Source organism: Diadema antillarum, unplaced genomic scaffold (assembly GCF_040938485.1).
Source record: "Diadema antillarum isolate AM-2024a unplaced genomic scaffold, OU_Dant_1.0 scf00000173, whole genome shotgun sequence".
Classification (NCBI taxonomy): Eukaryota; Metazoa; Echinodermata; class Echinoidea; order Diadematoida; family Diadematidae; genus Diadema; species Diadema antillarum.
The window spans coordinates 599,668-625,307 of record NW_027271062.1 but is presented as its reverse complement, the minus strand read 5'-3'; the positions used below and the strand labels follow the sequence as shown (position 1 = coordinate 625,307).

The 25,640-nt window shown below is 39.0% G+C and overlaps 1 protein-coding gene across 1 annotated transcript in view; it reads left to right on the top strand.

The window, feature by feature from the left end:
* The window catches only part of LOC139722854 (uncharacterized), a gene marked incomplete at its 5' end in the record, with an annotated part of 105,016 nt that overhangs the window by 43,332 nt on the left and 36,044 nt on the right, over positions 1–25,640 (top strand). Inside the window, 12 exons of the mRNA XM_071634140.1 lie at positions 2,356–2,461; positions 4,282–4,493; positions 6,093–6,159; positions 7,125–7,328; positions 8,042–8,131; positions 8,999–9,168; positions 20,617–20,714; positions 21,526–21,751; positions 22,317–22,460; positions 22,754–22,923; positions 23,813–23,985; positions 24,857–25,077. Of these exons, the coding sequence (XP_071490241.1) occupies positions 2,356–2,461; positions 4,282–4,493; positions 6,093–6,159; positions 7,125–7,328; positions 8,042–8,131; positions 8,999–9,168; positions 20,617–20,714; positions 21,526–21,751; positions 22,317–22,460; positions 22,754–22,923; positions 23,813–23,985; positions 24,857–25,077 (1,881 nt within the window). The remainder of the gene's footprint in view (positions 1–2,355; positions 2,462–4,281; positions 4,494–6,092; positions 6,160–7,124; positions 7,329–8,041; positions 8,132–8,998; positions 9,169–20,616; positions 20,715–21,525; positions 21,752–22,316; positions 22,461–22,753; positions 22,924–23,812; positions 23,986–24,856; positions 25,078–25,640) is intronic.

Below are 25,640 nucleotides of genomic sequence, written 5' to 3'. Positions count from 1 at the left end.
TAAATACAAATGTAATGCCAAAAATCATTTGCATGTCAAGGTTTTGATGAAAAAAGAAAGAAAGTGAAGCTGATAAAGAGTGGATAAAAAGAGAGAAATATCCTATTTGAGGCCAGCTATCAGGGCTTCATTTTTTAGGACTGGTAGGTACCGCGCTCCTCAGCACTCCTTAGAAATACACCAGGAGAAATAATCTAATTAATCACAGAGCCTCTTACTGAGACCAAGATTTTTTTTTTAACATAATAATATTTCAAAATGCTTTTAATTGGTTATTCCACATCCCCTCTACCTGACTCCTTTCATTGTGCACTAGTGCTCATTTCACTCTGATCCTTCCCCACCCTGGCCTCGATCCCATATGAAAAAAAAAATGGAAGAAAAAAAACGTGAGAAAACACACACACACACACATAATATTACAACCCACCAACAAAAATCTCTTCCTTACAGCTGTAACACCTTCCTGATTTCCGTGTTTCTATCAGGTGAAACGACATGTTTTAAGACAAGAATAAAACAACAGTAGATATTGATTGAAACTCGACACCCATTCATGCCAGCCAGGCAGGGCTGCCATGTAACTTCAAAGCACATTCCGACAGCTGGCTGGCAAAACCACATAGCAGAGGAATTTGCGCGCGCTTGTAAATTACTGAATGGGTGGAGGGCCTGGGAACAGCCCCTTGGTGATTAGTCTGTGAGTTATCAAAAGCAGACCTTTTGAACAATTGCAAACGTAATGATACTATTTTGTCTTCCTTTTGGCCTCAAAGAAAAACGTCAAAGAGACGAGTTGAGTATCACAAATTTGTACATCGCCATGCAAAAAGATTACTACACTCATGTCATGACACGAAATGAATAAATATTCCAAGACAAAAACAAAGCAGCCTCGGGTATCTATAGACGGTGACATCGAGACGTCATGCATTCACCATGCACGTTGGGGAGCAACATGTTGGAGTTGACAGGGAGTGGTGATCCTGGAGTTTGTGAAAACTTCCCGATACTCAATCTCAAAGCAAAGCTGAAGCTTCTCGTGGTCTCACGCTCAGCAAATCTGTGTGCTAATTCTCAATTCGAAGGAAGTTTATCTCTGATCTGTTGAGTTGTTTTTGCTGAATCTTAGGAGCTTATCATGCCTGAAGTTCAAATGGAGGTTGCCAGAAATTTCATATTCACAAAGCTTCAGAATTTACTGAAACATTGCCTACTTTATTCATTTGAAATGTCAAATTTAGAGGGTACAATTCAATGTGGCTGATGATCATCCACATCCGATGATTATCCACATATTTGCATCCTCAAAATTTGACATTTCAAATGCATTAAAAATCTTTCAGTAATTTATTTTACGCTGTTGATGCAGCAGTATAGTCAGGATAAAGACAAAATAAAATCTCTGCACAAAACAAATAATTTTTTTTTACTGTCATTGGTAGTCAAAATTGTGTTTTCATAAAAAATGTGACACTATACCTCACAAAATCGCAGGAGAGTGATTTTAAAGAGCTTACATGAAAGAAATAAAGAATCATTACGTTTGTAATCCACTGGGTCTTTGACTTGAGCTATCTTTAATTAAAACATTCTTTCCCTGTTCATCTCCAAGACCCCAGACAGTTCATGACCTCCAAGAATGCGCCAGTACGCGCGGTTTCTTCTGTTGATCGGTCTCTCTCTCTCCACCCCTCCCCATTCCCCAGTCTGGCACCTTGGCATCGTGGGATTTTTCTTTTTTCTGGGTGAACTTGGTGTACACCACTCTTTATCTGAATTAGTGAATATGCACTGTGCTATGCTCTACCATATGTGGAGCACGCATAACAAGTCACCACTCGACTCACCTGCTGGCAGCTTACCGCGAGCAGAAAACGGCAGACAGTTTCTTCTGTTGCCGCTACTTTACTGCCAAAATACTGGCTTCGTCACCACACATTATTCTGCGAGACACACGTTGTGTATTGGAATATAAATGGACTTTCTTCTGTATGAACGTTGGTGTTGCGGTGAGTACCGGTAAGTGTTTGACAGTTACTGAAATCGTGACATCGCTAGACAGTCGTTAGAGACGTTAGTTTTAGGCTTGCGTATGCATGATTTTATGGATTTGTTGGAGGGAAAATATGGGAAGAAAGGCTACCTAGTATAAGTGTGTCATGATTATTAATGGCCTTAAGATTTATTAGTGGCCAACCGGGCCACAGAAGGGTCAGTTTTTGGTGGCCCGGAGTGATTTTTAGTGGCCAATGGCACCCGGGCCACCGCTAAAGTCGAGCCCTGAGGATATTCACTTTTTCTTCCTGTTAGTTATTTTACTTATTTATTTCTTATCTATTTTGTTTTGTACAGCTCCCACTGAGATTAATGTGACAGCTCCAGCCTTTGAACAGATCTTTGTAGACTGGGACCCGCCTCGAGCTCTGAGCCCAGCTGTGAATGGAAGTGAAGAAGACTGGTAAAGCTCACAGAGTTTTCTGGTGTTGGTAGTGGTGGTGATGGCGGTTGAAGCAGTGGTGGTGGTTGGGAGATGGTGGTGATGGTCGGGGTGATTTAATCGGATGGTGGTGTTGGCGATAGAAGCAGTGGTGATGATAGTGCTTTTGGCTGGTGGGGAGGGGGTGGGAGTGACAGTAGTGATAGTGGAGGTTGATCGGATGTTGATGGGTGTTTGGGTGGTTGTGTTGGCAATTTTAATCAGGCTGGGCTTTTTTGGCTATGCTATATCTGGGGGGGGGGGGGGGGGGGGGGGGGGGGGGCGGATTCCGCCCCCCCTTCAGATCTCGCATATGGAACGCGTGATCGCGCCGAAAATCGGCACACGCGACGCCCGCGACGTATACTATCAAAATGTATGGTTGCTTTCTCCGAAAAATGTTTCTTATATTTTATATTAATTAATTATTGTAATTTATGTATAAAATCAGTTTTGGGCTCTAAATCACTTATTAATGCTCTAATTAAGCTAATTTCTTTTTAAAATGTTTCTTGTATCATTCTCTTGAGACATAGGATAAAAAAAATCTGTATCGAAATTAATTTCTTATGTATTTGATTGTTTTTTTGAATTTCTTATGTATTTCTTTGTTTTTCGACCTTTTGTTTTTGTTTGTTTTTTGGCCAAAATTTGTCACAGACATTTTTAGAAGCTTTATTATGCTAAAATAAATTAATTTCGTCCATTCTAAGTCAAGATATGAATTTTTATGTGAATTAATTGAAAAAACACAATTTGCATTGGATTTGTACACAAAATCACGTTTTGGAGCAATTTTGGGGTCGACGAATTTTTTTCGAACGGGCATCGCGTCAAAACGGTACGCGCGGGCGCAACAAGTTTGGTCTCAAAAGTTGCGCGATACTTGAAAGAAAAAAGTCATGAAACATCGCGGCGGGAGCTTATCGCGCTGCGAAGATATTGCGCGAAACGTTGAGGGGGGCGGATTCCGCCCCCCCCCCCCCCAGCCTGATTAGGGTTAAGCAGTGGTGATGATAGTGGTTAGGGGTGGTGGGGGGATGGGAGTGACAGTGATGGTGATGGTGATTGAATCGTATGGTGGTGGGGTGTTGGGAATGGCAATGAAAGTAGTGGTGGTAGTAATGGTTTTGGGTAGTGATGAGGAGTTGAGGGTGGTGCTTGGGCTGATTGTGGAGGTTTCTGTATGTGTTGTTGCTGTTGTGGCTGTAGTGATTGTTTGCCATTGGTGGTGCTAGTATAAATGTAGATTTTGATTTAAGACTTTCAGCTTGAAGTGCTTTGCTATGCCTGTACTTTTCACACAGCACGTGGAGTACTGTAAAAGAAATACAAAGTTTTCAGACGCTTTGCTCGACCTTTAACCAGTCTAAAAGTAAAGACATGCAGATATTCTACTTCTGACATATAATGCAGTTTTATATTTTTATTTTGTGTTATCTAAAATATGCAAAATTTATCCAGTGTGGTTGAGCACAGATATTACTCACTCGAATGTTCAACTGCTCTTGCAGCAGGTATGTCATTTCATAATTCGTTGTGCGCATGGCAGATTGTCGTTAGCGCGCTTCCGTGCGCATGGCAGATTGTTGTTAGCGCACTTCCGTGCGCATGGCAGAATGTTGTTAACCCTATGCGCACTCCCACACCCTAACGACAATCTGCCATGCGCACTCCCACACTGTAACGACAATCTGCCAGGCGCAGGGAAGCGCGCTAACGACAATCTGCCATGCGCACGACGAATTACAGTGTGCCTCCACCAACCTGTACTTCAACACTTCTTGATTGTCACACTCTAGGTCGTACGTCGTAAACTGCACGAGCGACAACGCCCCCACGGTGAGTGGGAGCGCGGGGAGCGGGAACTCCTCCTCGGGCACCAGTCTCCTCTTCACCTCCTCCGATGGCGTGCAGTTTGGCACCGACTACGCCTGCACCATTCGGCTGACGTACAACGGGACTTCCAGCGTTGAGGGGCAGAGTATCCCCATCACGACACTTGAGAACACAGGTGGGTGTGGACAGATGAAGAGTTTTATTGCAAAATGAGCTAACTCCATTCTTGTTAAGTTGAGATATTTGTGATTAAAGCTGTTAAGAAGAAAACAAAACGAAGAAAATAGTAGTGTGGGTGTGGACAGATGAAGAGTTTTATCGCAAAACGAGCTCACTCCATTCTTGTTAAGTTGAGATGTTTGTGATTAAAGCTGTTAAGAAAAAGAAAAAAACGAAGAAAACAGTAAATGTGGGTGTGGACAGATGAAGAGTTTTATCGCAAAACGAGCTAACTCTATTCTTGTTAAGTTGAGATATTTGTGATTAAAGCTGCAAAAAACAAACGACTAGAAAGAAAATAGGAAGGTTGGTGTGGACAAATGAGTTTTCTCACAAAATGAGCTAACTCCATTCTTGTGAAGTTGAAATATTTGTGATTAAAGCTGCAAAAAACAAACGACTAAAGAAAATAGGAAGGTTGGTGTGGACAAATGAGTTTTCACACAAAATGAGCTAACTCCATTCTTGTTAAAGTTGAAATATTTGTGAGAAAAGCTGGTTGAAAAAAAACAACAACAACAACCAAAGAAAATAGTAAGGTGGGTGTGGACAAATGAAGAGTTTTCTCACAAAACGAGCTACAATGTAACTCCATTCTTGTTAAGTTGAGATAATTGTGATAAAAGCTGCTAAAAAAAACCCCAAAGAAAATAATAAGAAAATACAGGATATTTTTAGTCATAACTGTAATGTTCCTTGTTATGTCACAAAGGAGGTATTACTGGAAGGGTTTAATTTTGCTCTATCAGATGATGGACTTACTTTAAAATGTTTAAAAATGGCGCTTAGCTCATTTGCTATAAAACTCTTCAAATGCAAAGCCCATTATGGCGTGTGTAATCCATAACCCCTTTGGGATGAGTTGATTTTGCTGTAATGTGGGTTAAGCAATTCCTCTAAACACCTGTCAAAGTATACTCAAGACTAGTCTTTAATGGGTTAACATTTCTTGCATCACACGACCTTGTAGCACAGCGAAAGCTACTTTGATAGTTTATGTGCATGAATCTCATGTACAAGTATGTGGATCGATTTTGATGTAAAAGCAAATATTTTCCTGTAATGACAATACGTATTTGTATCTGTAGTTTATCGCTTTCACTCAGTAATGAATTTTTTTTCTTAATGACCTTGATGATGTATACACTCGCAACTAAATCTCTGATTCTTTTTCCTTTTCAGGATTTTATATGATAGTGGCCGAAATGCAAGTCTTTAATGCTAGCTGTGCTTTAAGTGTTGTCCAAGTGGCAGGCATGTTGAAAAGCTCTCTTTGCCAAACGGTACATATTGTCTGGAAACTAATAAAATAGTGAATAAGATTACCTAATCCCCCTAATCCCTATTGTGTCAGCATGGCCTTCCTGTTGAACTGAGGCAGATTGCTACACCTGAGTGGGCTTGCTGTTCTCCAGCTACACTTTTATGTCAAGTTTTGGTGGAATACCCGGTACAAAATCCTGGTGGAAAAAAGCTTCTTGGCAAGGTATAAATGTTATTAGATCCTGGCTGCAAAAAGGGTTAATCTTCTTCTTTTCTCTGCTCTCAATATCAGCCAACACCAACATAACAGACTCGGAAGGAAGGGACATCTCTTTCTCAATCACCTACTATGACTTCAGGTAAGACAATAAAGACCTTCTTATAATATGGAATACTTAGATGGCTTGTATTGCCCGAATGCTAAAGAGGCAAGGCCACTGAAGGCCCGGTTTGTAAGCAAGCGACCAATCACAGGATTGACGGCTATATTAATTATAGAAAATCCTCTCAAAAAAAACAAACAAAAAAAACCTAATCCATGAGGATGAAGTGCCTTGCATATAGGGGCACAACTGCTGCAGAGAGGAAACTTGAACCAGGGATTGACCTTGGATTTGATAATCCCGTTTCTTATCAATTGAAAGAAGCACATCAGCTCCCTGGGGTTATTTGTGGAGTTGTTCACACGCCTGACTCAGTCGACGGCATGCCAAGTTGGCATATAATTCTGCTCAAACGCACAAACTCCTACAAACAGATCAATAAATTGCCAAATGCCACAGTACAAAGAAAGTGTCTTTCGCAATTCTGTTCCTCTCATATGTAGCTTGCATTTTATGTGGTGATTTACTAGCAATCAGTGTTCCCCACTGCATGGATATGCATGTAAATTCAAAGTTTTTGCCACTGTTTTGTGTGGAAAAGGCATGCATGCCTTTACAGTCATATCTCCTGGTCATTTGAAAGAAAAAAACTATCATGGATTTCAGCTTTGCATTTTCTCTAAAACTTTGCTCACTACATGTCCAGCTCAATAGTTACATAGATTTGAAAAACACATCAGGGGGTTTCCACCGTGGCACATAAAGAGTCAACTGTAGTATTAAGCTGGTTGATAGTTTGTGGCCATTGTGCCCACTATTCAGTTATCTAGCTGTAAATAAATCTTGTCATTGGTTACAATGTACATCATATGTGTCCTTGACTGGGTATTCCTATGTGGTCACTCTGCCTAGTATATTAATGGTTGTTTTTGTAGAGATGTTGCTAGGACAGGTTTAAATGACTTACGTTGTAATCAAATCGATGGATTCTCTCCTTACAGCAATGGAGATGCAGATTTTGACAGCTCCACCAAGACGCTGAAATCGTCGCCGACCTACGTCGACAGCCCCTTCCAATCCTGGCTGAGTGAGTCCGCCGACCCCGTCAACGACGTCTTCTCCAACTGGTTCCGTGTTGTCGACAGCAGCTACGTGTTTGAGACGAATATTGTGCTTCCTTGGTTGAACACATCGTCTGTGAACCGGTGCGCTTAAGAGAAAAAAAGCTGTGATTGATTTCATCACATATAAGTTTGTACTTGACAGCAAGTTCATTTTTGCTTAACCATCTTTCTCCTGTTGTTTAACTCTTTATAGTTGCCATGGTGCCAATCCCTTGTATGATATTCTTAAATTTTAAAGCATGGTAGGTTTTGGAAAGGGTGTAACTTTTCGCAGAAACTTTTCATAGAAGCTTTTCTGCTAGGAATGCAGAAGAGCAAAGCTGTAGAAAAAAAAAAGTATGAACTTTTCTGTGATGTAAATTCTATGACAAAACTATTTTCTTACTAATGGCTAGTTGTCAAATCATCAGTTGAGTTGAATGAAGTTTTGTGAGTTTGAGCAATGTTAAAATGAAGATGGCAAGCTGTTGTTTGAGTTGAGCATGAGAATGTTTCAGTAGAAAGAGTTTCTTTTTTTTAATTTAGGTTTTTTTTTTTTTTTTTTTTTTTGCTCGCAACCGGTTGCCATTTCTGCATGTGAATATATGTTGCATTTATTCATTTCATTTCCATAGAAGTTCTGATTGTTTCACAAGAGTTTGCTTTTTGTTTTGACATGTTTTCGTTGGTTGCTATCAATTTGCCTAGTCACATGAGAACTTATATAATTGTATTTGCTTTATTTTAATTTCAATATAACTTCTACTTGTTTCACAAGGTTTTCTCAATCTCTCTCACTTTGTTTCATGGTTTAGATATTGGTCAGCCTCCTACTTCCCGATAGATGGCCTTGGCTATGCCGCAGAGGGTCAGAGGGACTGCTCCTATGTCCTCCACAACTTTGGGTGAGATCCTTCAAAGATTTTGTTGTAGTCATATCCGTCCTCTCCCCAGGAAATTAAAGATCTAGTAAGAAGGAAATACCATAAAGTAGGAGGGCTGGGCCGGCCCGGATATATTCAGGAATATGTATAACAAATTGAGAGTTGACATCAATTCAAAATGCTAAATAGTGTTGAGTGAATTGTTACTTTAGATTTTTTTTTTCTTGCAACATGAGGTGAAACTTTTTTCTTCTTTGCAACATTGCAAGAGCATTACTTTTCACAGTGTTGTAATCGCATTCATAGGAAGAAAACCCCACTGATAACAAAATGAATGAAAAATACCCAAAACTGCAACATTCAGAGTTTTTTTTTTTCCTGTAATTCTTCCTTGATCCTCTATTATGTAAAGGTTTCTTTTTAAAATTGAATTACCCAATTAGGAAGATTGTTATGAGAATCATTTGGAATACTTGGAGAACTTTGACTCAGAATGAGGCCATTAATCCATCATCTAAAAATTCTGAATCTTGCTTAACATCAAAACTAATATTATCATGCAAGATCAGAACTGAGGTCAGAAGTGTAATGAAATAAAAATGATATGAAATGAATGATATGAAGGGGACAAGAAATGTTAGGCAAGTAGGAATTCAGAATTAAAATAGGAATCAGAAATGGAGAATAGGGTATCATTGATCAGAATTAAAATTGCAGTTGGAATAATATTGCAAACAAAGTGGAAATGAAAATTGAAGTTGAAATCAGAATCAAAACCACAAATCAGAAATCAAACTAGAAAGTGAAGTACAGTAGAAATTGATAACCCATAGCAGATGAAAAATGGAAATCAAGTAAAGAAAACAATGTCGACCTGTTGCTGTCCAGATTCACCAGCGCCATCCGGAGTGCCATGACATTTAACGGTAGTGAGGAGATCGCTGTCGGAGGAGGGGAGGAGATCTGGGTCTATGTGAACAAGGTCCTGGTCCTACAGGTCCTGAGGGAGTACCAGACCATCACCAAGTGCAAGAGGATCAGTCTAGCCAACGCCAATGGTTCGTTACTCAAGAAAGCTTCAAGACTTTGGGAAGGGATATTTATTCTCACTAGCGTTCTACCGCGGGATCCCGCAAATTTGCGGTAGGACGATTTGCCGAACGCGTAATACGCGCTGAACGTTTTTTTCCTCGCGCAGCGGCAGAGGAAAAAAATCGTGCGGAGGAACGCGGTAGGACGCTGATCGTCCTGCCGCGGTAGGACGGGCATGATTCATTCTTCGTGTGCACGCAACTATACGGGTCGGGCAGATACTGAAGTGGTGCACGCACATCCTTTCCCCGTCGATCGGATCTCTGTGGTGGCACAACCTTTCTAACGTTACATGCATGCACGATACACTCGTACACTGGCGCTGAAATACATGTATGTTGTAGTGTATCTGGGCGGCTCGTGTGTTTCACGCGGGGTTTAGTAACGGTGCGTTTCAATTTTTGAGTTCTCACGATCGTATTAATAATAATAATAAACATTATACACTTTCTTTCGATCTCAACATCAGCAAAACTGCGTTTGACTAGTTTGCACTTTACGAATTCTTTGAGCTCTGTCACAGCACGATCATGACAAAGTTTTGTCAAATTCTTTCGAAATCATGCTCAGCAAAACTGCGTGTGATTTGTCTACAAATATACAATCTAGCAAATTCTTTGGGCTCTCTCCAGCACGATCATGACATTTTTAATCTAATTTTATCTTTTTTAAGTTTTTGTTCGATCTTACTTTCAGGAAAATTGCGAGTAATTTTTTTTTCTTTGTGTTTGTACGATCATGACATGTGAAGTAAACTTCAATCTTTCACACACTTTCTCATACTAGTAGTAAAGTTGGGCAAGCGTTTTGGAACAAGGAAAAAAATGCTTGACCGAACCGAGCAAGCAAATTATTTTGAAGTCATCCTTTTCCCCCACATTTTCCCTGAGCTCCAATATCAATAAACCCATAAAAATCGAGCATACGGAAGCCCTAAACTAACGACTGTCTAGCGCTGCTACGCAGTTTCAACAACTTTCTAACACTTACTTTTCGTTGAAACACGAACACTCGAGAGATCGCAATGATCGGAAGTACGAGAAGTTATACAATGTACTTGAACAATATTCCATTGCAATTTGTGTGTGAATAGTATTCCGTAGTGACATAGCCCAATATTTTGGCAGTAAAAGTAGCCACCAGCAGAGGAAACTGCCGTTTTCTGCTCGCCGTAAGCTGTTTGCAGGTGAGTATAGGTGACCCCCCTCGTAAACAGCCATACAGTAACTGTTTGTGCACCACGTGTCTGTAGAGCACGCAGCGAATTCGGAGAAACAAAACAGAACGCAGTCACGTAGACAAAGTTGTAAACACCAACTTGACCAAGAAGGAAAACATGAAATATCCCACGATGGCAAGGTGCCAGACTTGGGGAAGGGTGGGGCGGTAGAATAGAGAGCATTCAACAAAGGAAACCGCGCGCACTGGTGCATTCCTGGAGGTTATAAACAGTCTGGAGCCTGGGGGACCCGGGATGGACAGGTAAGGAAAGCAAGTCGAAGACCAAGGATGTCAAACATTAATATACGATTCCTTATCACAGGCTATTTTTTCTTTTTCCTCTCATTTCTTATCTGTATGATCTTTCATTTATCGGTAAAAAGAAAAAACAGTAATTGATGTCAGGATTCAAATAACTTGTTTTTTTGTGTGCCATATTTTCTTTTCTACTAAATTATATCTTACCTGAATTATCACCACTGGTCGGGGAAAAAACAACAGTAACTGTTCGTCTCTCATAGTTCACAATCCGAAGTTTTTTGTTTTATTTTTGTTTTGTTTTTTTATAAAGAAAAAAAATGAAAGAGAGAAAAAAAAAGTTTCGGTTTTCCGAAGGTTCGCTTTACCAAATATGAAAAAAGAAGAAGAAAAGTTAAGTAATTTTGAAGGTTTGTTGATTCGAAAGCGAAACACAATGTGTAATTCTGAAGATTCCGCAATCCCGAAACTAATAGGCCATAAGTTTCGTACCACGCAGACCTATACATGAGAGTTCGTTCTAAGATTAACAAACTTTTTCTCAGATTTACAAACCCTGGGGATAACGCCACATTAATATTCGTATTAACGAATCCTTACATTTTCTTTAACAAACATTGGAGATTTTGCGTGTTTCAGATTCGAAATAACGGGGTCATCCTACGAGACCGACACCCACGACTCATACAGCCCACGAGTTCGACATTGAAAACAGGTCCATGAGTCATACAGGTCACGAGTCATAGAGCCCACGAGTTCGACGCTATAGGCAAATGAAGTTCATGAGTTCGACACTCGGTAAAAACGGCTCACGAGTTCGACATAAATAAAAACAGCCCACAAGTTCGATGGATATACAACACGGGATTTAATGTGTCGGTCTCGTAGGCCTTTTTTGCCCACGTTAAATGGGTTATTCAAATACCGGTTATTGATTGGCTAAACACAGTCACGTGATGGAGGCACATTGGTTATGTTCACCCATGGGCAGAACATTTTTGTAATGCTCTCGAGCTCCCATGGGAAAACATTTTCACGTAAGAAATGACAAACGATACCAAACAATTGAACGATCATATTTTTCACGCAATCGATAGGATAAATTTGCCTATTCCGTACAATGTGAAAATTAAAGCAGATGATCATGACCGATAATCGTAATGCGTACGAAAGTGTGATAATTTGACTAACCCATATAGGCCTAATCTAAAAGATGATGACTTTTGTTGCCGGGAACATGTACCAAACATTCCACCATCAGGGTTTGAAACACTATTTCGGGAGGCTGTAAGTTCCTCGACTTCGTCTCGGGACTTATAACCTCCCTCAATAGCATTTCAAACCCTTCGGATGGAACATTCGGTATTTTCCCTCCCCCGCCAGTGGACATCTGAACTCAGGGCTGTGTGACTCGTGAGGTGTATGACTCCTGGACTGTATATTATGTAAATATGACTCGTGGGTGTCGGTATCGTGACGTACATACGCCCGAAATAACGAAACATCAGAATTTCCTTTCAACGGAATAATGCATACCGTGCCTGAAAGAAATCAACCATTCTAAACCAAAAGATATGTGTACTTATTTGTTACGATTATATCTCCACGTTTTCTATACTTCCTTGTAAGGTATCACTCACTGCTATGTATACTCCTCGATAAAAAGTAAACTATGTTGAACCATGTAGTTAACTTATCTTGCCTTTTATAAAGATTTTGTCTTTTCTTGATTATCCCTAATAACCAGAAGGTTCGATAATAAAAAAGAAATAAATATATAAAAAAATGAGAGGAAGAAAGGATCGAAGGTTCGTTCATTTGATAACGAAAATTGATTCGGTATACTGCAAGTTCGTTTATCAGAAAAAGTTTCGTACGACGTGATTTATTCTCTGATCAACGAATCTTATTTCATTTCCAGAGAAACGAAACTTCGGAATAATGCCACAAGTCGGATAAACGAACCTTGTTGATTATTTTCGGATTGACAAACTTCTATAGTCGGCAGTGGGAATCTGCGTGTATCGGATTTGCAATAACGAACCATCGGCATAACGAACCTCCTCCTTCTTTTTTTTTTTTTTTTTTTTTTGGTCGGAAAATGAACACCACGCCTAGAAATCATCGATAGTGTCGAAATAATTGGTGAAACTGATTTCTTATACTTAAAAGATTATTCTTTTCTGAACTTTCTCCCAATGCCCGAATAAAAAGAGTGCATGGTTTAAGAGCGTGTTGCTCTGAAAGTGCTTTATTCCAAAGGTTCGTGAATCCGAAAATGATGAATGATAATGGCCTATTAAATTCTCCGAAGGTTTGCCAATCCGAAATGAAGGTTCGATTTTCTGATGGTTCGTTAGTTCATAATATATATTATATAATATATATATATATATATTATATATATATATTATATATATATATTATATATAAAAGGGTACTGTTCGTTATTCCGAAGGTTCGTTAATCCGAACATTTGTGGCGTTATTTCGAAGGTTCGGTAATCCAAAAATGAAATAGGGTTCGTTATTCCGAAGGTCCGTTGATCCGAAAATGAAATAGGGTCCGTAACGAACCTTCGGAATAACGAGCTTTTATTTCATTTTCGGATTAACGAACCTTCGGAATAACGAACCTTATTTCATTTTCGGATTAATGAACCTTCGGAAGAACGAACCTTTGGAATAGCGAATCTTCGGAACAACGAATCTTCGGACTAAAGAACCTTCGGAATAACGAATTGTAACCATATATGTTGAAAAAATGGTGTTATGTTGAGGCGCATGTAAACACATAATTACAAACACAAGAACACACGATTCACAAACTGGAATACAATCGTAATCTCTATTTGTGGAATTGATGAATTTTATATCTACTCCTGACATTATTGTGATGAAAGAAAAAATATCTGCTTCTTTGAATCTCTCTAAAAAAATCGAGTGAAAATATTCACACTTAAAGGAGTGAATACAAAAAGAAGTAAATTTAGAGTGGATTTCGAATGAATTTTGAGTGAAAATGTTCATTTTCACTCGTTTTAGAATGACCTCAGCAGGGATCACTCCGAATTCTTCGAGTGATCCCTGAGGTCACTCCAAACTGAGTGATAATGAACATTTTCACTCAAAATTCACTCCAATTTCACACTAAATTCACTCTTTTTTGTATTCACTCCTTTTTGTATTCACTCCTTTACTAGAGTGAATATTTTCACTCGATTTTTTTAGAGAGTACTTGTGTGCGGAGATGGGCTATGATGATAGGTGAGTGGTCGAGTCGCGACTTGATAATGTTTTCATCAGCGTATACTCCATTACAAACAGTTAGGAAAATGGAGATATCAAGAAATGAAAATTAAATGAAAACACGCACCTATACAGAATCACGCACATACCCGTTTAAAGCTGACAGAAGGTTCGTTAATCCGAAACACACAAATTCCCTATAATACAGTCGGCCGTAATCTGGCAGAACTGCGTATCTCCTTTAACACATTACGCCAGAAATCGGGTTTAAAGATTCAATGTTACACCTTTCTAAACTGAGATACGATGAGTTGCATTTTTCCTCTTTTCTCGGTCATAATTGGTCTAAAGAATTTATTTCCAGCAAAAAAATGACAATTTGACCTTTTTAAGTAGTAAAAATTACCAATTTAAAAAACTTACGCAGTTCTGCCAGATTAATCGTCGCCAAATTTTTGCGATCGTAATCTGGCATAACTGCGTATCTCTGGTCACGTGCCCGGGTTGATCAGCCAGAACTGCGTAAGTTTTTGGCCATGCGGGGGGTTTTTCAGGCAGAACTGCGTATCTCTAGGAGATACGCAGTTCTGCCTGATAAGCACGTGTTTCATCAGGCAGAACTACGTATCTCTTTTTGTCGTCAACCACGTGCTTATCAGCCAGAACTGCGTATCTCCCAGAGATACGCAGTTCTGGCTGATAAACACGTGGTTTATCAACCAGAACTACGTATCTCGGTCTATTTTCTGCGGGTTGTCTATCGTATTTTACCATCCACCCTCTTACTATTCAGCGGATGCAGTGTCAAAACAATGAATATTTTAGATCGAGTACAATTTTTTTGAAATATTTGTATTGTATAAAGTCATCATTATTGATTCACATTTAATTTCATTTTATCCATTCATTTGTATATGGAAAATAACTTGCTTTCCCCAAATGTTGTCAGTCTGTGTTCATGTTTCAGTATTATTTAGCGGCACAAGAAGTACTGCTACATCAAAAGCCTGGCTGCTGCTTGGGTTATTGTCGATCTCATGAAGCATTACATTTGGACTAAGAATAATATTAGACTAGGTTCTAGATGTTAAGCTATATTGTTCATCAAGACTACAGGTACTACACTGTAGACCGTCTAGACCGTAGTCTATTCAGGCCTAACGATACACTAGACATCTAGAGACTAGTACTAGTAGAGCGGTACGTAGGAATCTGCATACGATAGGCCTACTGATCTCATCATTATCCTAGTATTCCTACTCTATGCCCAAAGTAAAAGTAAGCCTAGACCCTTTTGGCTGAAGGCCTAAACTCTATTTAAACTAAAGAATACGAGGAGCTAGGCCTGACTAAAAGTTTATTCACAGCTTTATTAGAAAATAAAAAAATAGACCCTAGTTCTCGTTTGTGTCAACTCCTAGTCCTACTGTAGGCCTTATTGTCACTAACTACTTACAGTACTAACGTTAGGGTAGTAGTGTTCTAACCGTTACTATCTATTTCTACGCAGGCCTATTAAAAACGTACGAGAACTCTCGAACTCTGTCTACTCGATTGTCTAGGTCTATGTAACATCCAGACGTCTATTTTGGGGCGTCATTATAACAGACTAGTAGATCAATGAAAATTAGTTTCTAGATTTTCTAGTCTAGACTCTAGATCTAACGCTAGACTCTATATCCAGGTAGGGGCTAAATCTAGCGTTACAGCTAGACTGTTTATTGGGGATCTAGGCCTAGAAGGTACTAATGTTGTAGATCTAAGAACAACATAAAGCCTAACATGCCTATCTATAATGACTAACGGTAAGTCTATAAAGTCTATAGCCTATAATGTCTAGTAGTAGGCCCCTAGTACTAGTAGTAATGTTTAGAACACAGATCTAAATCTAAGTTTCAGATCTATTTCTAGGGCTAAATGTTTTTAATTTAGCGTTTAACCTGTAGATTCTAGATTCTTCATATTACAGACTTCAAGAATGTCTGGCCGAATCAAATCTAGAAAAATAGAAAACTGAGTAAAGACAGAATAACCGGCGATTCAGCCTAAGTTAAGTAACGGTAGGCCCCAGTAGTCTACTAGTAGTAGGCCCCTACTGCACAATTTACTGGGAGTACCGGTACGGTACCGGTATTAAAAAGTAAACTGTAAAAGTGTTAGTATTGGTCAATTTCTGACGTCTGTAGGATTGGATCGAAAATGCCATCGTTATAGACGGTATCCTAGATATTCATTAAACTTCTCGAGATCAATCCCATAGATCCAAGCCCACTAACCGCTTATTACAATGAAAAATAAAATAAGAAGCTATGGTCAATGGATTACAGATATTGTTGTTCGCGTGACCTACGCTACCGCACAGTACATTGATTTCACGTACACTAACAATGGACAAGTGCTGCAGCAGTACCAAGTAGGCCTAAAGTTGACTGGAGCGTGATGTCAGACAAGATGCAAACTATAACGTTTGTTAGATCTAGAAATGCTCTAGGCTTAAAAAACACTAGATTGTAGCAAAACTTAATAGTAAGGCATACCGCATATTGACCTGTTTTGAAGCCTGCCAGTCTATGAAGGGAAAGAAAGTGGCAATTTCCCCCAAGAGTAACGAGGGTTATTGCTTTAGCGTGACTGTCGTCGTGTACAATACACGTAGCCGCACGACGTGTCTAGCTAGCTAGCTAGCTAGCTAGGCACTGCTAACCTGATCGCGCAGCGCGTTCGTCACTACCAAGGTCGCGCACGCGCGTGTTAAGATATACCATGTCCGTGCGGGATGCAGGAACACCTTGGTCCAAGCGTTGTCGTAAGTCGACTTACGCAGTTCTGCCTGATTAACATCGGAAAATTCATTTCGAATCTCGACTTACGCAGTTCTGCCAGATTAATCGCCCTCTCTCCTCAGGAATTTTGCCAAAATCACTTTCTAAAAATAACTTTCTGTACCGATTCACAACTTATTTTTTGGCCCACTTGAAAGAGCATGAGAAAAAACACACAAAACACTCAAAACCTGAAAATCGACCAAAATCGACTTAGGGAGTTCTGCCAGATTACGGCCGTAACACCTAGAGAATCCGAAAATGAAAAAGGGTTCGTTAATCCGAACATTTGTGGCGGTATTACGAAGGTTCGTTATTCCGAAGGTCCGTTAATCCGGAAATGAAATAGGGTTCGTTGTTCTGAATGTCCGTTTATCCAAAAATGAAATTCCTTCGGGATAACGAGCTTTGTTTTATTTTCTGATTAACGAACCTTATTTCATTTTCGGATTAATGAACCTTCGGAATAACAAACCTTATCATTTTTCTCGGATTATCGAACCTTCGGACTAAAGAACCTTCGGAATAACGGACCTTCGGAGTAACGAACTACAATCGGCAGGCGTAAATTCACACACGAATACACGATATACACCAAGAGACGAACTGGAATATATAATCTGAATATGTGGAATTGATTTTATCATTATCATTTTCATATTTTCCTCTTCCTCTCCCTTCTTACGAAACTGTGATGATGAAGAAAAAAATAATTTCTGCTTCTTGTATATAGGTTACTTCATTATTCCACACTTGTGTGCGAAGGTAAGGTGAGGGGTACCGAGTGGTCAAGTGTCGGGGTCATCCAACGAGACATTGGACATTGGAGTAGTGCATACAGATGAGGCTTATAAATATGTCTTACGGTATTTTTTGAAAAAGTGGACCTTCCAGACTTTTATTTTATATTTATTTATTTATTTATTTATTTACAATGTATTCATTTTTTGGGGGTGGCGTATAATGTATACGCACCCTACTTCCACCCCGCTACGGCATGCTGATCCTGATCATCCTCTTTGAAATAATGGGCTGCTTGTTCCCCTTGTCATATCAGCCCCTTCTCATCATCATAACGATGACCCCCTCCCCCCCCCCCCCCCCCCCCCCCCCGTCTTCGCCGCAGGTTACTCACTGCCGTATAAGTTTATTTTAATTCGATTAAAGGAGTGGTAATAATAAATTATATAATATTGGGTGATTTTTTTTCATAGCAAGATACTCACAACCTTTATGAAATGTTGAAGAACATATAATTCTAAGAGGAATTGAACATTCATTTGAGGAAAATCTGTTTTGAAATGGCTGATATAAAAACAGTGTAAAACAAATGATCGTCAAAGTGGGTCTAACTTTTATTGAATTGCTTTATTCCACCTCCCTGATATCTCAGCCATTTAAAAAACAATTTTCATCAATAAACTTTGAATTCCTCATAGAATTATGTGTTCTCTATTATTTCATTAGAGATGTCTCATCTAAAAGAAAAAAACATCTAGTCCCATCTCAAACAAAACTGTACCATCCCTTTATCGAACCTTTCCCTGTGGAATAATGAACTGTCGGAAAACTCCACAAAGAGTCCGGATAGAATTCCGCAAAATACTAGTACGTGGTGGCCATATTTTACTCTTTCTTTACAGACCGATCTGCAATTCCAAACGGTAAAAACAAATGCCAGTCCCTTCCAGTCAAAATGGGATGATGTTCGTTATTCCGAAGGTTCGTAATTCAAAACAAATTTTCATCAAATACAACTTTGAATTCCTCACAGAATTATGTGCTCGTAAGCAGAAATTAGTAGGGACGTACTCAGCAGCTCCAAAATTCGTATTTTGCCCTACGAATAAAGATTCCTATGTTCAGCGTTCATTGATTGCTTTATGTTATACCAAGGACGCAATATCTGATCTCCAAAAGCTTCGGAAGGGGGGGGGGGTGCGGAAAATCCAACTGCCTTTCAGGGGAGGGGGATACTTTGATCTTCTCAAGCGAGCTTTTGTGAGAGCGAATGCAAAACTTTGTTGGGTATTTTTAATTATCGTTTACTATAAAACATAGACATGCGTGTCAAGCTTTAACTTTAAACATCACCATTTCCGAAGTATATTATTCCAGTTTCTTTTCCCCTAACTATAATCTGAAAGTCTGCCACATTCATGATCGCTAAACGCCACGCTTTGCGTGGATGTGCCGAAGTACGAAACGGTTACAGCTCGTTATTCCGAAGGTTCGTTATTCCGAAGGCTCTTTAGTCCGAAGATTCGTTATTCCGAAGGTTCGTTGCTCCGAATTTCATTTTCGGATTAACGAATCTTCGGAATAACGCCACATGTTCGGATTAACGAACCCTTTTTCATTTTCGGATTAACGAGCCTCTAGGTATAGGGAATTTGCGTGTTTCGGATTAACGAACCTTCGGAATAACGAACCTTCGGAATAACGAACAGCACCCGTACGAAACACGTGGTTTCACTCAATTCAAAGGAATGAAGTTATTGCAAGTTCGATGGATCGAATGTCCCTCATGACTTAGTTGAAGAAATCAAGAAGTCTTTTACGAGCAAAGAAATAAAAATGAGAATGAAGAAAAGAAAAACCCCGAACGGAAGTTGCTAGCCAAAATATCTAAGTAAAATTTAGTGGAAATTTACAGTATATATATGATTATATATATATATATATTTTTTTTTTTTCACAGGTGAAGTTCCTTCGAACTTTGAATAGAGATACGCAGTTTTGATGGGCATGGAATTGTCATGATTTTGCTGTCTAATCGGGTACATGTAGCTCTCAATAAGCATGCGGCTGCATAACATTCTCGTAGTGAATTTGTCTCGGCATACGAGACCCTTCATACTAGTAATATTTCTGTAATTCCATTTTTGATTGAGTGATTTGTCAATAATCAATCCCTTTTATAGTTCAGTGAGCATTAAAAATTTCAAATACAGTTTGGTTAATTGTGTCCAGTCTGAAATACCTGATCTGCACGGTTCTATTTGTTTGCCATATTAAAGGGATCGTATAGTTTTGGTTGAGACCTAATTTCAGGTTTCTCACATTTTTTGGTGAGATAATGAGAAATCTCTTATGAAATACGAAAGAGCATGTAATTCCATGAGGAATTCAACGTTTATTTGGTGAAATTGGTTTTGAAATGGCTGAGATATCCAAAACAGAGCGATTCTGATAAAGTGTGGGACCCACATTTTATTACGATTACTTTGTTTTACTTTGTGCTTGGATGTTTCAGTCATTCCAAACCCGATTTTCATCAAATAAACTTTGAATTCCTCTGAAAATGGTATGTTCTGTACTACAGCTGTATTTCATAAGTGTTTTCTTGGTATCTCACAAAAGTTAAAAGCCCAATTCTCATCTCCACCAATACTGTACCATCCCTTTAAAAAGCATTTATTGTGTTTCACTTATACTGTAAAACTGCTAATGTGCGTATTATTTAGATGTGACCAATTTCACTATTCCATTGAAACATGCAATCTTGGTTATTCCATTTTGTGTCCACTTTTGCTGAAAAATCTGCCATGCTACATTGTATTTATCTGGCATTTCAGCTGTATGTGTTCATTCACTTCAACTTGAGCAAGTTGTGGAACTCTGCAAATTCAACAGAAAAATATTCTTTTAGTATTGTAGTCTGAGATAATAGATATGTGTGACTAGCAAGTTGCAATAATGAGAATTGTGAGGTACTGTAGATAGGTGCAAAATAGAAAGTATCCATCAATGACAGGACTACTGCATATTTCTAGGTAAATATTATGTGTTCCACATATAACCAATATGTAGCAAGAATCTAAAATTTGTTTCCTTTATATTTGTAATGTATTTTATGTGACAGGAGGAGGGACCATTACACCCCAAGAAGGATCAGTTATTAATGGAGAGTGTGTGACAACCAGCAATGTACCAGCTGAGGCTGTTTCCTTGAATCTCGAGGTAAGTTCAGTCCACGTCAGTTGTAAAATGCCTTGATACGGTCACCCTTGAATTCCTACAAGCCATCGCATGGACACTCCGAGGCTACAAGGAGGCATTTTGAAAGCTACTGTATAAACTGTTTGAAACTCATTGCTAATGATTGTACAGTTATGGAAGGCAGGTATAAATTCCTCTGTAGTGTACAGTAAGTTGTAGGATATAATGGACCAGTCATTAGTTGTGACACTAAACTTTTGAAAAGCTGATGCTATGAAGAAATTTGAAGGTTTACTCACAGGTACGATGTATTGTAGGACATTTTTTTTTCTCTCATCCTGTATCATTGACAAAATCTGATGGTTATCATTTGATTGATGTGATGCTGATAGTAAAATGGTATTGGATGTCAGAGTTCACTTTGAAATGAAAACGAGTGAAATCAAATGAGAAATAAAAATTGATATACATTGTATGCTCACAATGATCAAATAGACAGTGGAGTTTGCATATCTGGGTAGGGGAGTAAAATCAGTTTCTGACAGAACAGGAAAAATAAACTTGTAAGACATTCAGTGAATTAACCACCACCAAGGATTTTTAAATCTTATCCCAGCAGTGAAATACATGTATGTAATCCCTTTTATAGTTGATGTAGGCAAGAGATAATGGTTGCTTCTAGTTCAGTGCACAAGTCCACTTTCCAATGCTCATCATGCATGCCATGATGTGCATAAAAGGTCAACATGAGGAAACAAATTGTTAACAGCCATAGTCATGAGAAATCGTCAGATGTACACTGTAGATAAATCTTCCTGTTGTCCGGTTACAGGTTGGGACAACTTACCGGCTGGACATCTTCCACACCGAGCGCCAGATGTGTGCCTCAGACATCTTTCTGGAGCTGAGGAACTTTGACGTGCAGGAGGAGGGTGAGAGGTTCATCGACTACTCCGTAGAGATTAGCGAGGGACTTCCCGTCAACGGAATCATAGAGACCATCACGGTGGCTGACCCATTCTCTGTCGGCCCCTTCTACAACGTGTCCATCATCAGTGGTGAGAGACAATCTCTCTCAAATTGAATAAAAAGAAATGCTTGATTAGCATTTCTGCTTACAAGTGTACGTAGCAGCATACGTGTATGTGGCAACAACGATGACATGCATTACACAAATTGTAGCACTAATGATACCACTACACTGTAGTTGTGACTGCATCCTTTGATAAACTTTTACAACAGGTGCAATTACTCTGTCTGCTGCTGCACAATGACCAACAAGCTGGAAACGTTTTTGCTGTTGCCATGACAACTTTCATTAGTATTGTTTACACTAAATGCAAGCAACATCCGAAGGAGAGAAAATTGTATACATTGTTTGTTGATGTAACTCTTGTGAAAATTGAGGAATGCTGAACAGAGATGAATGACTGCATTTTTTTTCTTTTTTTCACCTTAGCATATTTTGTCGACTTTGTTAATTCCCATTAATGAGAGAGTGTCTCGTATCAATGTAAAATGCTCTTCATGATGACATATCTTCTTTAATGCTTCTTTTACAAAGTTGTACAATTGCATGTACTTGACAATACCATAATCTATCTTTAAATTTCACTCTCTCAGGTAACGAAGCCAGGCATTTCACTCTCAAAAACTACACCAGTGATAATCTTGCTGACGGCGTGTTCCCCTCCACTGTGGAACCTGCCCCCACTTACACCATCGATGGAATATCCTTCCTCACTTGTGCAGTAGATCCAGTTCAGAGTAAGTGTTTTTGACAAACTAAAAAAAAAAGAAATCGTCAGTAAATGTTAAATGACTAGAGGAACTTTTTGAAATGTTTCAAACTGCATTATCTTGTTTTTCCTCTGAGATTCTGAAATCTCCTTTATGTTTGAGCAGAACCCAAAGTTTGACAACAAACGGACTTATCAGTGTATTTTAACTATTTTCACAATGTAAAAAATTTGTATTTTTGGTGTTAGAAGGAATACTTGATTTTAAGAGACATAAGAGCAATAAAATGTATGCCCTTACTGCGTCTTCTGACTCTTTAGTTCCTGAACCAAACATAGCAGGCCATCAGGAGTACGACGTCAACACAGACCAGGTGCTCCTAACCATCGATGTCGAGACAGACTACGAGGTGGCTGATGAGTACTTGCTGGTCATCAGTGTCATTGATGACAACGCCTCTCCAGTGCTCAGCGGGGAGGTTGCCATTCGGGTTGGTTTCAATTGATCTCTTGTTATTCCTTTACTCAACATCAGCTTTTATGTCATTTTCCACCATACTTGTATTCCTGCAATGCCTATGTTAACCACATGAATACTTTTAATACCAGTAATTTACATACATTTGTAGTAGTGTATCGTGTCACCACCAGAACCATGGTTTTGGAATTTTTTTGTGTTCCTATCCAAGTAATTTGAAGAATTACATGATTATATGAATAACAACAGTGAAATATATGGCATTGAATTTCGGTATTCTTTTGCCCACATAGAGGCCCTAGGTAATAAGCTAAGTATTTTGAATCAGTACAAGTCAAGAAGCATTTGCGTTGCATACACATAGTTCCTTTAGATGTCAAAATTTTCAATATATATACACAGAAAGTTAAGTGTTCAGACTTGATATTGCCTTGATTCATGCACAACTCTGAAGAAAACTTGTTATTATGGCAACATTAAAACTCAAACAAATCATCATTTTCATACTTCAAAAGACTGCCAGGAATATCCCTTTGGCTATAGAGTTTATGACACTAAATAGTTTTGTAAGTACTTCACGAGTAAATTGTATATTGGATTTTAAGCTAACTGATTTAAATTGTATACACCTACATGAAAATCTTTCCTATATTTGTTGTATAGACTAAAACATCTCGACATGAGCCTTTGGAATTTGTTTGAAATACTTTTGTGACTTTGACCATGAATGCATTTTCTTTGTTTTTGTCAGAAGCCATGGGACACTAAAACTTTCAGAGCATCATGGCATGAATGATAGACGGACCAGTTAAGTCACATATTCAACTTGATACACAACGTCATGCATCCGTAATCATTTCTTCTCATAGTTCACATCTTTTTAATACGTGTATTTCTTCCAGATTACCGTCTACGACATCAACGACAACTGCCCCATCTTCAACGGCAACGACAGCTTCCACTTCTTCCCCCTCCCCGTCCTGACCCAGAACGAGCTCGCCAGGGTCAACGCCTCAGACGCCGACTCAGGAGTCAACGCGGAACTGACCTACCTCTCTCTGGCATTAAACCAGGAGTGAGTTTTGTAGAATCATACATATGTGACCCTGCATCACAAACCAACAAAAAGTCGCCAGATATGGATTTTAAGTTATGGCGGATTCTGAAAGAGTAGACTCTAGGCTTTAAAATGATGTATAACTCAATTCAAATGGACTCTCCTAACCTGTCTAAATAATGGAAAGAAAGCATTATTACACTCTGAAGAAGTGTGAACTGAGAAAAGAGGCTATGAAGTACAGGATCTGTTCAAGGGCTAAATCTTTACTGCTACCTCTGCGATGAATGGGACAAAAAAGAACAGGATGTAAACCACCGTAGCAACAACAATGAAGGGATTATTGGATTAAACTGAAATTGAGCATGTTCTATTAACACATTCTGTCGACGATTAATGCCAACATTCAAAGCAGTAGCATTATCCTCTCAAAAGTAATTAGACTTGAAAGTGAAAAGTGTGCAAAGAATTTTCAAGAAATGAGAAGGGGCCTCAAAGACATACCTGATCACACCCCTCTACCAAAAAAAAGTGTTCTAGAAAAACTGCTAACAACTTTCCCATTCATTTTATGATCCACAACTTAGGAATAATATACAGTAGAAGGAGAATAGCTCTTTCAGAAAACATGAAAAACTCGAGATTGACTTCAATAGTTGACCTGTTTTACCTTTTTTGAGTCCTTACGTAAAATCAAGGGGTGCGACTTTTTGTTGGTTTGTGATGCATGGTAACATATGCCATATATTTTGCTACTTTCATGTTTCTGGTGCTGTTCACATGTAAATATGAACTCTTTTTGAATGTGACATGTATGCTCACATTGTACTGGTTTGCAAATAGGTATGAAAATATTTTTAAATACAGACCTGTATTTATTCAAACACAGACCCATGGAAGAAAACTCGACGTTCTACCTGGTGCAGATGATCGTGGCCGTGGTGGATGGCGGGACGCCCTCTCGTGGCGACGTGGCCACAGTGAACCTGACAATCAGCCAGACGTGTCTGTACGATGTCCTCGGTGATCCGATACAAACCGTCATCTACACTAATGAGACTACTGGGGGCTTATTCCTACGAGTGCCAAAGTATTACCTCTTTGAATATGGTGAGAATTTTTATATCACCCCTTCAGTCACAGAGAGATTTTAGGCTAATCTGTCCACCATTCAAAGGAAAAAGGGAGTTTCAAACATTTCTACAATGCTGGAGTCAAATTGATCCTGTACTCATTGAGAGACTTTTATTTACGGAGCAGAAAAAGTAACAACCACATTTTTTTCACAGATATCACACATCACACAGTGGTGGTGTAAAAAGGGGGGCTCCATCCTAGCTTTTCCTCAATGAGAATGGTAAGAATTTCTCCTACCTTGTGGCATGAAAAGAGGTGAAAAACCAGCCCGCCCTTGGTAAGGGTCTTACACGATGAATATGAAATACTCCAAAGCTACACAATGATTCCTGAAAAGGAAAAGAAAATGAAGAGTGCTCAAAAATGGTTTTGATTTATTTTGAGGCATTGCTTCCCTTATGAACAGTCGGAGATAACCTGAATGTTGGGTTTATTCAACAAGTCCCCCACTTTAATTCATTTACATGTACATGTGCCATTAATGCTTCCTGTCACAAACAATATCTAATTTGTTACTTTTTTTACATAATGTACAT